The sequence below is a fragment of the Trachinotus anak genome, unplaced genomic scaffold, assembly GCF_046630095.1.
Source record: "Trachinotus anak isolate AG129_WGS33_773 ecotype Australia unplaced genomic scaffold, CSIRO_AGI_Tana_v1 ptg000005l, whole genome shotgun sequence".
Taxonomy (NCBI): Eukaryota; Metazoa; Chordata; class Actinopteri; order Carangiformes; family Carangidae; genus Trachinotus; species Trachinotus anak.
Window position 1 is genome coordinate 16807487 of NW_027273856.1, and position 15014 is coordinate 16822500.

The 15014-nt window shown below is 43.9% G+C and overlaps 3 protein-coding genes across 3 annotated transcripts in view; 2 read left to right on the forward strand and 1 right to left on the reverse strand.

Moving 5' to 3' along the window:
* elp3 (elongator acetyltransferase complex subunit 3) overlaps positions 1 to 15014 on the forward strand; it is a 127841-nt gene that overhangs the window by 90208 nt on the left and 22619 nt on the right. The gene's annotated exons all lie outside the window — the stretch shown is intronic.
* Positions 4150 to 7231, reverse strand: paqr8 (progestin and adipoQ receptor family member VIII). The gene is made up of 2 exons (XM_071478588.1): positions 7040 to 7231; positions 4150 to 5800 (listed from the first exon to the last, which is right to left on the reverse strand). The coding sequence occupies exon 2, from the start codon at positions 5751 to 5753 to the stop codon at positions 4677 to 4679; it is 1077 nt and encodes a 358-aa protein (XP_071334689.1). The 5' UTR covers positions 5754 to 5800; positions 7040 to 7231; the 3' UTR covers positions 4150 to 4676.
* mcm3 (minichromosome maintenance complex component 3) overlaps positions 10255 to 15014 on the forward strand; it is a 9235-nt gene continuing 4475 nt past the window's right edge. The window contains exons 1-12 of the mRNA XM_071478590.1: positions 10255 to 10428; positions 10724 to 10836; positions 11546 to 11754; positions 11859 to 11989; positions 12077 to 12315; positions 12399 to 12507; positions 12624 to 12777; positions 12869 to 13000; positions 13645 to 13853; positions 13947 to 14121; positions 14217 to 14343; positions 14458 to 14608. Of these exons, the coding sequence (XP_071334691.1) occupies positions 10354 to 10428; positions 10724 to 10836; positions 11546 to 11754; positions 11859 to 11989; positions 12077 to 12315; positions 12399 to 12507; positions 12624 to 12777; positions 12869 to 13000; positions 13645 to 13853; positions 13947 to 14121; positions 14217 to 14343; positions 14458 to 14608 (1824 nt within the window). The 5' untranslated portion in view covers positions 10255 to 10353. The remainder of the gene's footprint in view (positions 10429 to 10723; positions 10837 to 11545; positions 11755 to 11858; positions 11990 to 12076; positions 12316 to 12398; positions 12508 to 12623; positions 12778 to 12868; positions 13001 to 13644; positions 13854 to 13946; positions 14122 to 14216; positions 14344 to 14457; positions 14609 to 15014) is intronic.

The following is a 15014-nucleotide window of genomic DNA, read 5'->3' on the forward strand; positions in this document are numbered from 1 at the left end:
CTTCCAGGAATGTTGGAAAATGTGTGTTGGACAAAAACAGTGGCACAGGAACCTCAAAAGATGCCGGTTGAACAGTGGAAAACTGAATAAATCAATACAAGGCACTGATCAAACTGAATGTAAATCCTCTGGTGGAAGAGTGTTGAAGCAAACACGGATGTTCTCACAAGTCTGTACTGTTGCTGCCCGCCAGGGAAAAGCTAATTATGCAGACACACACACACACAGGCAAACGACACCTCCCCCTAGCAGGAGTTTACATGACTGCAGAAATTTGGCAGCTCGTCACAGGCCATTTAAAGGAAATGTCATGGTCCAATCTTTCTTTTTAAATAAAGAGTCATCTTTGTTGTGTTTTACTTTTTCATCACATTCTCTCAAACACACTTTTTAAAAAAAGATATTTTTGGGGCATTTTGTGCCTTTATTACTCGATAGGACAGTAGAGAGTGACAGAGAGGGGGGGATGACATGCAGGAAAGAGTTGGGCCGGTCGGGAGTCGAAACGGCGACTCGCCTGCTAACAGCATCTGCATTCATGAGGTACACACTCTAAGCACTCAGCTATCGGGTCGCCACACTTTCTCACATAGTGTTGCTCTGTGGTCTTGTAATGTCATTATATTCATATTTAAATTAAGTGTTGTGACGTCTAGGTAGATACACTGTAAATGCCCAGAGAAAGACACACTGCTATGGTAATACATCCTGCATGTTGGTCTCTCCCTCTTGGACTGTGCACTGAGAGCTGATTGGCTGGAACTACTGAAAATCATACTCACAAGGGAGGTATTACAGGAAAAAGGAACATTGTTCTAAGGCAGAGCAGCATTTGCATGCAGACTAGGGCTAGTGTAATTGGATTACCATGCTTCAGAGTTGCAGAGTTTGAGTTCTGCACAAGGACATCACTCTGAAAAGGTCAGGGGTCAAAATTATGAAACTGAGGGATACTGAAAATAATAAAGTTTGCACCTGTAGTGGTTCAGCTCTGAGGTTTAGCTAGTGAGGCATGCACTTTGCGTTTGTGGGTGTAGGAAGGTGGCATACCAGAGCATGGTGAAAAATTGCAGCGTGCATGTTTCCAGCCACTCCTGCACGATAATGCTATCGGGCTCTGAGTTTTTGTTTTTTGTTTTTTTTCTTGGCTGCTTTGTCAATGGAACTACCCCTTCAAGCACCGAGGCAGCAGACCAGACACATAATTCTACATTCATGCTTCAGTAAAATAATTAAACACGTTTCATAGACCTTCCTGCAGCTCCTTCCCCCAATGAAACATGGATCTCATATTTTCAATTAAGTGTGTAAAATTACATTTGTGACGATTTTACTTTGATTTGAGTTGTTTTTACTAAAGCTAAGAAGTAGTTCATTTTGTCTATGAAACTTCATGCTTTGCCTTTAACTATTGGTCCCACTCTCATTACTATTTGTAAAATTTGGAGCTATGGCCAGGAGACCGTTAGCTTAGCTACAGCTAACCTAACTCTTTTTGAAGGTAAGAATAAACTCCACCTCAGCTCAACTAGATCTTACTTAAAAACGTGATATCTCGTTTGTTTAATCTGTACAAAAAAACTGAAACTATTCCTTTTAATAACATAATTGATATGAATTAAAGTTAGAGCTGCAGTGACAGACCGAAAGGAAATTTTGAGGAAGAATTGAATTGATTTACGTCCACTCACACACACACACACACACACACACACACACACACACACACACACACACACATCTTTTGTTAGCAATGACACCGACACACCCACATCCATTACATGTTTAACAGACCCATTCTGTCTTAATCATCTCCTGAAGCCTTGCAGAACAGGCAATCCATAGCTCTCAGCAATTTTCATGTGTTCTCTTTCTGACAACAGAGCTATGAGATTTGCTCAGCGGCACAAAGCAAAATCAATACAGTCACTCTTCCACAGCAGGGTCCAATTTCAAGTATTTGTCACATAATCCTGAAAGCACAGTTTGCTCATGTAGGACTGTGCCTTGCTAACAAATGTTGGCAAACTGAAAAAAACGGTAAGCATCCTGATGTTAGCTGAGATTAACCCTGAAGAGGAAGGTGGGCTTATTGTACATTCATCTAACGCTAACGTGGTTCACCAACACACTGCTGGGCCTTGCTATTTCAAACAACTGACAACTACATTTTGTTATAAACTTTCTCAAACATTTTTCAGATTTAGCTTTTCTCATTGATATTTCATTATATTATTTTTATATCATTATATCATATTTGATTTAAAAAAATCCTAATGAGTGAAAATTTTAACATTTGTTTGACAATTTGGAAAATACACATATTCACTTTCTTGTCTTAAGATAAACTGGAAGTTTGAGATATAGATATATATATATATATATATATATATATATATATATATATATATATATATATATCATAAATATGAAGCCACAGCCAGCAGACATAGAATAGCATAAAATAGCACAGAATAGCACAGAATAGGGGAACAGGGGGAAACAGATGTTCTAGTTCTGTCCAAAGGTAAACAAAAGGTTTATCCAGACAGAACAAGAAGGACATTTTCGATGTGGTGTGATTGTATATAAAGCGAATGGAAAGATTTGAATGAGAGGGCTGGCTAGCTTACAGCTAACATCTACAGTTGATGCTTTCACTGTTTGGGATGAATTAATACAGACTGCACTAATTGTTCAGTGAAATGAGCATAAACAATGTAAGACAAACACAAAATAAACTGACTAATTAATACAGAGCAACAAACCTCCAGACAGCCACTGCACCCAGCCAAGAAACAGTCCAGCACACAACCCTGCGTAAAACCACAATTTAGCATTTTTACGCTACTGTTTTCCTGCAAATTCTTTTTTTTTTTTTTTTAAATCATAATTTAACACATTAATAAGTGACCTTAAGTGATACTGGTAGTTGGATTTTCTTACCTTTGCACAGAGCTAAGCTAAATCTGTGAACTGACAGACAGATCTGAGATCTCAAATAAAGGCAGTTTTTCAAAATGTTGAACTATTCCTTTAAAAGAAGGCCTGAGCCCTGACTCACTCAGCGATACTGGGCTGTCTTGAAACTCATCCTGAGGGAATTTATTTTACTTACTAAAAGAAATACAAGGTGTGGCTGGCAGCTAAATGAAATATAGTGTGTATAGCCTAACAAAGGCAATAAGACAAACTGAAACACCCTGACAATAGCCTAGTTTCTTCCATCCGCACAAAGTGGGTCAACAAGATAAATCTGTGTTGAACATCAGTGTGTTGACATCCTTGATTTATTTTAAAGCCTGTTCTAAATATTCTGTATTTGCCAAATATCTGTAACTCTGTCTAATTTCTTTTAGATTGTGTTGATGTTGCCTCGTGTTGCCGACTTGTTAATGGTGCTTGGTCACACCGGGCTGCTGAGATAAGCATGTCTTTCATCTGCTCCCAGTTCTGCCAATCAAAATCCTTCAACCTAGGAATAATGAAGACATTTTTTTGTAGATCAATATTAAAAAAAAAAAAAAAAAAAAAAGAAGAAGAGAACAAGATGAGGAATGAGTCATCCAACCACCACGTCTTGAGAATCTTGCGCGTCACTTGTTCAGGCAGTGAAATGAAACAAAAACCATGCAGTTGTTGTCTTTTGCCCCTACAGGGCAGTGTCGTCTTCTGTCATCTCTCAAACCCCCCCCACCACCCCCCCCTCCACCACACACACACACGCACACGCACACACACACACACACACACACACACACACACACACACACACACCTCACTGTAACTGGATCTGCTGAGGGACTTTACCCACTCGGTGGATCGTTCTGCCAATTTATTTCCGTGCAGTCTATCCCTCTGCCTCAGCATTAAACTGGTCTCTTTGTTCACCTAAATCCCACGATTTGGCTCGTCCACTTCAGTGAATGTCGTAATCCAGAGTTGCACTTTCACTCTGTCTTTCAGTGCTGACAGTGTTGCTCACCTCACACAGCAGGGAGCCTCTGTAGCAAACAAGATTGTCAAATATTGTTTGGCTCAAAAACTGGTTTTTCAGTAGCTATATGTCCAAAAATGCACAGCGAAAAAAATCTATTGAATAAGCAATTGCTTGTTTCTTGTAACAAAAAAACTGCTTAAAAAGCAAAACACTTACAATATATTTATTATTCTTATGTATTTCAGAAAATTAGGAACAAATATAGAGTTTCTGACATTATTAGGTTTACTCCTGGCATGTCTCAGACTGGCATCCTTCATCAGCATTCTCCTAAGAACAAACTCTGTCATTAGCCGCAATTAAATGGGAGGATGATTCACTGTGGAAGACTTCACAGAACAAACTTGGGAGTCCACTGGGCAAACAATTTCTTTGATGAATCACATCCTGAACCCTTGCGAAAATGCCGGACTTGTTAATTGGACCAGAAAAGAAGCTTTTTGTTGTTTTATTATGCAAATACTTTAAATGACACATTTTTCAGTAATCACATTCTTTACAAACTGATTGTTTATTTAAAAACATATAAAGAAGGCTTCATTTTATTATTATTATTATTATTATTATTATTATTATTTGGTATACTGAAACCCAACCCCTTATTCTTTTGCTCTCTCTCTCTCACACACACACCCCCACACACACAAATGTAAACACATGCCAACACGAACACGTGTCACTTGTCTCTCTCTTCTTCCCCCTGCAGTTGCTTGTTCATGTGCCTCATCGTGATGAGTGCCGTCAGGATGCAGCACAGAAACAGGGCGGGGAAGGACACACAAGCCCACCACAGCTGCCTCTCTCCAAATACCTCCACCAGCGTATCCCTCCGCCTGGCGTAGTCCTGGAACAACGCCTCCAGCTGGAACAAGGTACACAGGGACAGAAATAGGTGGAAGATCTGGTGACCCTGGCCCACAAAGTCACAGCGGCCCGGGAAGAAGCGCTCAGGGATGGGACAGGAGAAGAAGAGGGCGGACAGCAGGAAGGAGGCGATCTGGAGGGCGTGGAAGAGCAGCGACGGCTCTTGCGTCCAGGAGACGGTGAACAGGCGGTGGGCTACGGGGCTGATGTCCAGCAGGTATGCTAGGGTGGTAGGGATCAGCTGGCAGATTTTACGCCGCAGTGGGTATGGCCGTCTGTACCTGGACTTCGCGAAACAGCAGCCAGCACAGGAGAGCCACCCAAAGAAGGCAGCTCCGGGTAGAAACAACAGCCCTATGCAGCTCTCCCTCCATGCTGGCTCTGATGTGTAGAAATAATGTCCAAGTGAGCAGCCATACTGATACGCAGCTACACCCACATAGTCCATGAAGAAGAAGAAGTAGTGTGCACGTTCAGAGTGAGACTGCAACAGGTGAGCTGCCACACTGAAGAACAGGTAGGTGAAAGACGACACCAAGAAGAGGCTCAGAGGTAGAGACGCCGCGTCTGAGGTGTACCCCAGGGCGCCTACGTTGGCCCACCAGTGGACCAGCAGCACAGGACCTGCAATCAAATGAGTCCACACGTTCAGGGATTCATTGTGTCTCTGGAAGAGGCTGAGGAGGTAGCAGCGCCAATCCTGACGGACAGGACGGTAGCCCGAGAGGATGTAGGGTTCTCGGAAGAGGCTGGGGACCTGGGAGACAGTGACGGTGGGGCTGGGCAACGGCACGGAGGAAGGGACGAGGTCTGACAGGCGGGGGAGGCGGCTGAGGTGCTTGATGTTCAAGTTCAAGGTGCTGAAGCGTTGCAGAATGTCACCGGACATCGCTGAGGAGGTGGGGCACGGACAGAAGAGGACTGCTGGAGACAAAACTGAAAAAATAGGGTATTTATTAAAAAGACCTTATAATGGCTCATAACCCGTGCTGCTCTTTGATATGATGCCAACAAGAATTATCTAAGATGTTTTCAAGTAGAATGCATCAGTCTGAACAGTGAATCTGAGGTATGGGGGTGGGGGTAGAAGAAAGCTGAGAAAGGCTGAGAAAGTCTGAGGCTGCGGGGATTAAAATTGAGGGAAAAAGTTAATAAAACTCCACACAAAGCTGCCAGAAACACGCTGTGAAACTTCTATAGACAGATTAACACACGAGCACTGTTGTTGTGAGGCCTGGCGCACTGCAGCTGCAGCTCTCATGGTGTTCTTGAACTTGTCTGAAAGGTTAACACATGTACAGGATGTCGGTCCAGGATGAATCATTTTTAAGATAAGCTTCATCTACAGTCTCCCGGTACGAACGATCAAAAACTCCGTCCACAGTCCACACAGTGATAAAACAAATACACACAACTGGACAGTGTGCATTACAATAGGCAGACATTCTTCTGCACATGAGTCATTTGCACTGGAAAAAGCAGGTATGTAGTCTGACCTGTAGTCATCACCCTCCTCTTCTGACACACACACACACACACACACACACACACACACACACACACACACAGAAGAATGTAAAGCACTGTCATCTCCAAGGTAAATGAGCACCTATGGAGGCAACAAAACAAACACCTGTCATCTGCGGATCTGCTTCTACAACAGCTACCGTGTGTCCTCCTAAAGGGCTGTTTCCCCCCATCTTTTGTTGCTGCCACAAAAACACTGCATCCCTGACACCGTTCCTCTAACCCTGTACACATGCGCCTGTTTAAATCCTCCAAGTCACAATGGGAGTTTTGAACTGAGCTGATCTTAGACAAATGGGGTAAAACCTTCGACCTTTGTTCAGCTTTCCCCTAAAGAAAAACGAACAAAAAAAACTACATCTCAATTTTTAGCCAACAGAAATAATACATAGAAATAAAACGCTCTTTTACTTACATTTATTTTGACTTAGCAACAATGAAACTGAATATGTGGCCTTTAAGTTTCACGTCTTATTATGTATGTCAACAAAATGACTACAATAATACGTTTCAACAATAATTATAATACATTTCCATTTGCAAACATCGTAGGAATGAACTGTACAATGATCCAAACACGCATACTTGGAGGCACAGCTGTGTGACTCGCTGCGGTCTAGTATCTAAGAAGCAGAAACATCCTCTCACCTGCTGCTGCCCACTGAACACCTGTTGGCCCGCTGGACCGCCGCGTCTCTGCAGGAGGAGAGGAGACTCGTCGCCTTACAAGCTGTCCTCCTTTAGAAAGCGCACATGTTTAGTTAACTGTAACATGTTGTGGTGATGAGGTATTGCAGAGGCTGCACGCAGGAGCAGGGTAAAAACACAGCTGACCCGGCAGCCCGGAGGCTGAAGGTGTGGGCGGGGCTACAGGACCAGAAACGCCCAGAGGTCAACGTCAGTGTTTGAATAAGTCTAAAAATAGACATTTATTGGTGCTCATGCTGTGTCAGACACTCAATATGAAGTTTGTGTTTACGTTGTCATTTGTATTATTTACCTCTTAATAGAAGCTTGGAGAAATGAATTGTCTCATTTTTATAATTATCAAAATACTTTAAAAAAAACAGGATATTATGGTAAAATGTTTTTTTTTCCCCACTGGAGAAAAAAAGGTAACATACATGTTTCCTCTAACATGTGTGTCTCTCCTGTCCGGTACTATACACTGCATTAATGTTCCAAACTAAGCTGGTCTGGGTTTTTTGGTCATGTGCTCTCAGTCACATACAACACATACAAAATGTGTCTGCTCTCTCATAAGATATTCAGATACTCACTCATTATCAAACTGACCCAATATATGCCCCTAAATTAATTTATGTAAATTTCTGAGTGAAAATTATTTCTGTATGGAAATGGTCTGAATGGTTAATTCATTGAATTTTAGATAGAAATTATGCACAGGTTTTTTTCTTAGTTGATGCTTAATGTATAATATGAAAACACATTGTTGGCAAGTGTTGGCAATTGTAGACTCTTTTGAATCTACAAAGAGTGTGGTTTTGCCTTTTAAGCAAATCAATATTCCTTTATAAATTTACATTACATTTACATTTACTCATTTGGCAGCCACTGTTATCCAAAGCAACTTACAAATGAAGGACAATAGTAAAGCTACAGTGCAGTGGGAAACCATCATGTAAGTATTAGGTACTACATCTTATCTATTAATAAGTGTTGAGGTTTTTAGGAAAGGAGGTGCTCTCGGAAGAGATGAGTTTTCAAGAGATTCTTGAAAATAGAGAGAGACACCCCTCCTCTGACAGAACTTGGTAGCTCGTTCCACCATCAGAGAACCACAGATGAGAACAATTGCCTTGTGTGCAGGGATGGCAATGCCAGACGACATTCCCTGGAGGAACGCAGTGGCCGGGAAGGAGCATAAGGCTATATGATTGAGTTCAGGTAAATGGGTGCAGACCCAGAAGACACTCAGAAGGCAGCATTAGTGACTTGAATTTGATTCAGGCAGCCATAGGTAGCCAGTGTAGGTCGATGAGTAGCGGAGTGACATGTGCCCTTTTGGGTTGATTGAAGACCAGGTGGGCTTTGATATCAATATCATGATGAAGAGACTGATTGGTTTGGATGACTAGGAGTTCAGTCTTTGAGAGGTTTAATTGAAGGTGGTGTTCCTTCATCCATGCAGATATGTCAGAGAGACAAGCTGAGATCTGTGCAGAGACCGTGGGGTCTTCTGGCGAGAACGACAGGTATCGCTGGGTGTCGTCCGCGTAGCAGAGCTATCCAATTGGGAAGGGAAGGGCTAAGGACATTTTCCCTGCCATGACACAGTGAAGGAGCGCCCAGTAAGATAGGATTCAAACCAAGAAAGGGCTTTGCCCAAAATCCCAATATTGGAGAGTACAGATAACAAGATGCTGTGGTTCACTGTATCGAAGGCTGCTGAGAGGTCCTGCAAGACTGACAAATACAGTGGAAATCCATTGAGCTGGTTAAACAACAAACCCCAAAAACATTTAAAAGTTACAATTTCAGATAAAAGAATAAATTCAAGATGGGAACTAAGGACTAGTCCTGCAGCTCTGGCTGCCCTTAGGGCTTCTGTCAGAGACAACAAGGCCGTTTCAGTGGCGTGGCCTCTCTTAAAGCCTGACTGGTTTGGATCTAGGAGATTGTTCTGTTACAGGAATTCAGAGACCTGCTTAAAGACCGCCCTTTCAGCCTAAATCAGATGAGAATAAAGCAGGTTAAATCAAATCTACAGGTGTAAGGTGTTCAGGTGTACCAGTACATTGCTGCAGTGTTTTCTTATTTAATTAAATGTTATTAAATGTAATTAGATTGAATTTAATTCAGCATTGTCTTATTTTAATCAGCTACAGATCAATCTAATGAAAGATCACAACATCACTTGATGATGTAATAAACACTCAGTTTTCAGTTTATTAGGAACACCTATGCTAGCTAAAAGTAATGTAGTCTAACAGAAAACGCCTGCAATAAATCTTCCTTCATGAAGATTATAATATTCAGTTCTTGTGGAAACAGTCTCAGAGAGGTGTTGATTCAAATGTATGCTCAGTTTGGAGGCTGCGATTTGTGGTGCTGTCGGATGGTATTAGATTATACTGACATATGTTTCTGTTATTTTGTGCACCGTGTTTATATCAGTGAGGGTAGGCTGAACAACAGAACCACCTCTGTATAACCAATCTTTTTAGAGAAGCTTTGTTCATTGTTGGTTTTTTACTCAGTAAGATTTTTACTTGTTGTTTTATTCATTTTTAATCCAGTCCTGTTTTTTTTTATTTCATTGCGAAGCATTTTGTAACATAATTTGGAAAAGTGCTATATAAATAAAGTTATTATTATTATTATTATTATCATTAGTTGCAATTCAGTTCAACTTCATGAATGTGGGATTTATGTTATATTACACTGCACTGGCGTTCTGTTTTTAAGCCATTCATTAAAATGCGGTCGTCATCTGGACAAATTTGTATTCTAAAAGACTGATATATATTATAGATGCCCAGGAGAGTAATTGACATGCATGGTTCTGCACATCTCAGGCTGTTATTTAAATGTGGGCTGTTCCTCTGGGAGTTGTTGATGTTGGCAGCGCCGTGAACTGATTAGAAAAGTCCCTGTTTGTGTCGCCATCTCCTGGACAAATGGACAAACGCTTATTTTAGTGAGCTGTTCCTCCTTTTTTAGCAGCCCGCCTCTTCCTGCTCCATTTTCGCGGGAGTTCTTGAAGGGGGCGGGGCCACTTGTGACACCGAAGATCCTATTGGACAGTGGCGCGTTTACCCGCCGACCACGCTACGCAGTGCCTGCAGAGCTGACCAATCGTAGCTTACGTTTCACTTGTACCCGGGACGCAGTGGCGCGAAAACCCCTCAGTCGTGTGGTTTGAGGGCAGCGGACACACAGCGCACCAAACTCTGTGCAATATTTGAAGCTTTTCGGAGTCTAACAAATAATCACACATAATGGCGACCGACGTCGTGGACGACCAGGAGATGAGGGAGGCTCAGAGGGAGTACCTGGACTTTCTGGACGATGATGTAAGTCTGACTTTAGTCCGGTTAAACTCTTTGTTGTGGGAGATTAAATGAGAAACCATGCGGTCATAACAAAAGAAGCCCCCTTCATTTGACTAGTTTGCAACAAATATCGCTGTTGGCAGTTAATTTACATCCTTTTTCAGATGCTACACGTTGATATGAAGCGTAGTGCGAAAGTTTGTCCGAGTCTGGCTCGTTTATCTTAAACTGGGGCGTCTTTCTTCTCAGGCTTAGTGAAATCATCATCATCAAAAGAGTGTGGGTTAAATGAACTAATGTCTTTATTAACCTGCAGCAAGACCAAGGGATTTACCAAAGCAAAGTCCGGGACATGGTCAGTGAGAATAAAGCTCGGCTCATCGTCAACATCAACGACCTGAGGAGACGCAACGAGGCCCGGGCTGCAAAGTGAGTCAGGGAGCTGTGTTTGTGTGTGTGTGTGAGAGAGAGAGAGGTGATATATGATGTGTGTGATTAAATCATACAACTTGCACAAAAAGCTGATCTCAGCACATATGGCTGTTCTTAAAGGTGCTACACGAAGTTATTATTGTTATTATTATGTTATAATTTATTGCATAGAATAACTGTCCGAACACATTAAAGCCACACTGTACTGTATGTACTTGTACTTTGACAGATGAAATAACCCATTGGTCCTTCATAGGGAATAAAAACATACCCCCTCTCTGTTCAGCACATCTGCTTTTGCTGCCACAGCCTTACTTGCTCTGCTATGACCAGTGTTTATGAGGCGCCTACTGTTGCTAACTTTAGCTAGAGTTTGGTTTGTAGCTGTGATCACTGATGTCAGTTTGTAACTTCATGTCTCCTCTGTTTGTGCTGCGGCTTCACTGCATTTTATCATTTATCTCTTAAGTTGTATGTGACCACAGTGGCTGCCATTCAGCAAAAATAATATGCTTTCACTGTAAATGTTAAGTTAAAATCTAGAGGACGTTTGGGAATTTAACATGAAAACTGTCACGTTTCATCCGACTCACAGAGGTTCGGTTTAACTGAACAGCGTAAACATAAACATAAAGTAAATATTGTGACACCTGATGGTGACTCTGAGTGTCCATAATTAAGCCTGTGACACAAATGTCCCCTCCAGACTGATGAGCAATGCCTTTGAGGAGCTGCTTGCGTTCCAGCGGGCGTTGAAGGACATGGTGTCCTCGGTGGACGCCACTTATGCCAAGCAGTACGAGGAGTTCTTCATCGCCCTGGAGGGAAGCTTCGGCGCCAAGCACGTCACCCCTCGTACCCTGACATCCCGACTGCTGGGCAGCATGGTCTGTGTGGAGGGTATCATCACCAAGTGTACGTTTATTACTTATGTTTCCCTCCTCTGGTTGCCTCTGTAACTTCTGTATCCTCTTATAGACATTTACGGACTCATCTCCTCCTTTCTGCTCCTTCTTCAGGTTCTCTGGTGCGTCCCAAGGTGGTGCGCAGCGTCCACTACTGCCCCGCCACCAAGAAGACGATGGAAAGGAAGTACACAGACATGACCTCCCTGGACGCTTTCCCTTCCAGTGCCATCTACCCCACCAAGGTGACTGCATTCGTATGAGATCACTCGGAACAACAGATCAAGACGCCACGAGCCTCTTACTCACTTTGTCACCGTGTCTTCTAACAGGATGAGGAGAACAACCCTCTGGAGACAGAGTTCGGTTTGTCCATCTACAAGGACCACCAGACCATCACGGTGCAGGAGATGCCGGAGAAAGCTCCCGCTGGGCAGCTTCCTCGGTCCGTGGACATCATCCTGGACAACGACCTGGTGGACATGGTCAAACCAGGGGACAGGGTGCAGGTCATCGGAACGTACCGCTGTCTGCCCGGGAAGAAGGGAGGGTTCACCTCCGGCACGTTCAGGTGAGACGGGAGCTCATGTGTTCAGCTCGTGGATGAAATCATCCTCAGCTCTGTTGTGAATCTAACCTCCCGTCCCTGCTCAGGACCATCATGATCGCCTGCCACGTCAAACAAATGAGCAAGGAGGTGTCTCCGTACTTCTCTGCTGACGATGTGGCCAAAATCAGAAACTTCAGCCGCACTCGCTCCAAAGTAAGGCCTCACGCTCTGACACCTGCTCGCTCTCTTTTTTTATTTATTTTTTTCTTGTTTCCAAAAGCAAATCATTTATCATACGAGAAAATTGAATTGTTCCTCTTTCCACTCAGGACGTGTTTGATCAGCTGGCTCGCTCCCTCGCTCCCAGCATCCACGGACACGAGTACATCAAGAAGGCCATCCTCTGCATGCTGCTGGGCGGCGTGGAGAAGGTGCTGGAGAACGGCTCCCGCATCAGAGGAGACATCAACATCCTGCTCATCGGTACCAGAGCGTTTCCTGCTGACATTCTCCTTCAGCCGAGAAGCTGGAGTTTAATATTAAAAGTCTCATCGTGAATCTGTCTCATCTCCAGGTGATCCCTCAGTGGCCAAGTCCCAGCTGCTGCGCTACGTGCTCCACACGGCGCCCAGAGCCATCCCCACCACGGGACGAGGCTCCTCTGGTGTGGGTCTGACTGCTGCCGTCACCACTGACCAGGAGACCGGTATGACACACGCTCACAAACGCACACAAACACAGGTCCTCACATTTACTACAGTTTAAACCATTTACAGCTCACCGTTGTTTGAAAAACGCAGACCTGAGGGTTTTCTGAAAAACGTGACATTCACCTAAACCTTTACTCAAACCTTACTCTACTCAGCCTCTGCAGCAGATAGAAACATCAAATAAAAACCGTCTGAGAGCTTGAACCTGTGACTTTTATTGTAAACCATTGGCTTTGCCTTGGAAATTGTATATGGCTGGAAAAACAAGCACGTTTGTTCACATTTTCAACTCGGCTCAGTTTTCTTTTAAATGTTTATTGACTTGTTTTAAGTGTTGTTGAACATCAGGGTGAAGATAGTGATTTACAATAAATAAAGGTTTAAAGTCAGTTTCTGAATCCTGTTGTTGTTGTCGTCGTCGTCGTCGTCGTCGTCGTCGTCGTCGTCTTGATCCAGGAAGTTGTTTTACAGTACTTCAGTATCACTCCCCTTGCTCACGTTGTCAGCCATTGTCAGAACCGTGACTTGTTTTCAGGCTAAAACAGCCAAATAAAGAAATGACTAACATTTCTCATGGCTCGTGTACGTTGCGGCTGTTTATTTTCTAGTGAAAACACCCTTTTTATTTTTTCTTCATTAGGTGAGCGCCGGCTGGAGGCGGGCGCCATGGTGCTGGCTGACCGCGGCGTGGTGTGCATCGACGAGTTTGACAAGATGTCCGACATGGACCGCACGGCCATCCACGAGGTGATGGAGCAGGGCCGCGTCACCATCGCCAAGGCTGGAATCCACGCCCGCCTCAACGCCCGCTGCTCTGTGCTGGCAGCCGCCAACCCCGTCTACGGCAGAGTGAGTAACCACACACACACACACACGTGTTCAGCTGACGTGTAGCCAATCACCTGATCTGGGTCTAAAACTCTTCCACCGTCGTCTTCGCAGTACGACCAGTACAAAACCCCCATGGAGAACATCGGCCTCCAGGACTCCCTGCTGTCACGTTTTGACCTCCTCTTCATCATGCTGGATCAGATGGACCCCGAGCAGGACCGGGAGATCTCGGACCACGTGCTGAGGATGCACCGCTACCGTGACCCCCGCGAGCAGGAGGGAGCAGGTACTGTCGATCAGAGGATCTTAAAAAACTATTACCTGTAAAAACGTTTGTTTAAAAATGTCTAAAACGCTGCATGTCCTTACGTTGCTGTTCAGCCATGACTCTGGGCGGGACAGTCGACGTCCTGGCCACAGAGGACCCGGACGCATTAGCAGAGGAGCACGAGGAGCTGCAGATCTACGAGAAACACAACAACCTGCTGCACGGAAGCAAGAGAAAGAAGTAAACACACATTAACCCGCGCCGACGAGGGAGAAGAACGTTGCCACGTTCAAGTTTTGACATTTGAGAAGAAAATACGTGCAAAGGGTTAAAATAATGTTTCCTTTGTTTCAGGGATAAGATCGTGAGTAAGGAGTTCATGAGGAAGTACATCCACATTGCCAAGATTGTGACACCTGTGCTGACAGAGGAGGCGGCCAATCACATCGCGGAGGAGTACTCGAGGCTGAGGAGCCAGGAGCAGCTCGCCGCTGATGTCGCCAGGGTGAGCAGGAGCAGAGTCACACATGAGCAGACAGTGTTCTGACCCCCGCCCACCTGTCACTCAGAGCGGCCACGCCCTCAACGATGCAGAACATTAAGCCTTAATAGAAATGAGCTGTATAAAAATTCACCTCTGTACAGTCCTCATGAAGGAGGAAATGAGCGTCAGAGTTTTTTTGTACCAGGCTGTAAACATGTTTATTTCTGCTGTTTAACATGGAGGTCTTGTTTTTGGAGCCTCAGGTGGTCGTTTGAGAAGCTGAGCGTAACAGTGTCAGTGTCGTCAGTTATACATGTTAACTTCCTGTCATGACACGTCAAAACCCCCAGGTCTACCTGCATGATAAATACTCTGGTGAAGAAGGATGATAAAGATGAAGTCAGTTTATAGCTGTGTGTGTGGATAG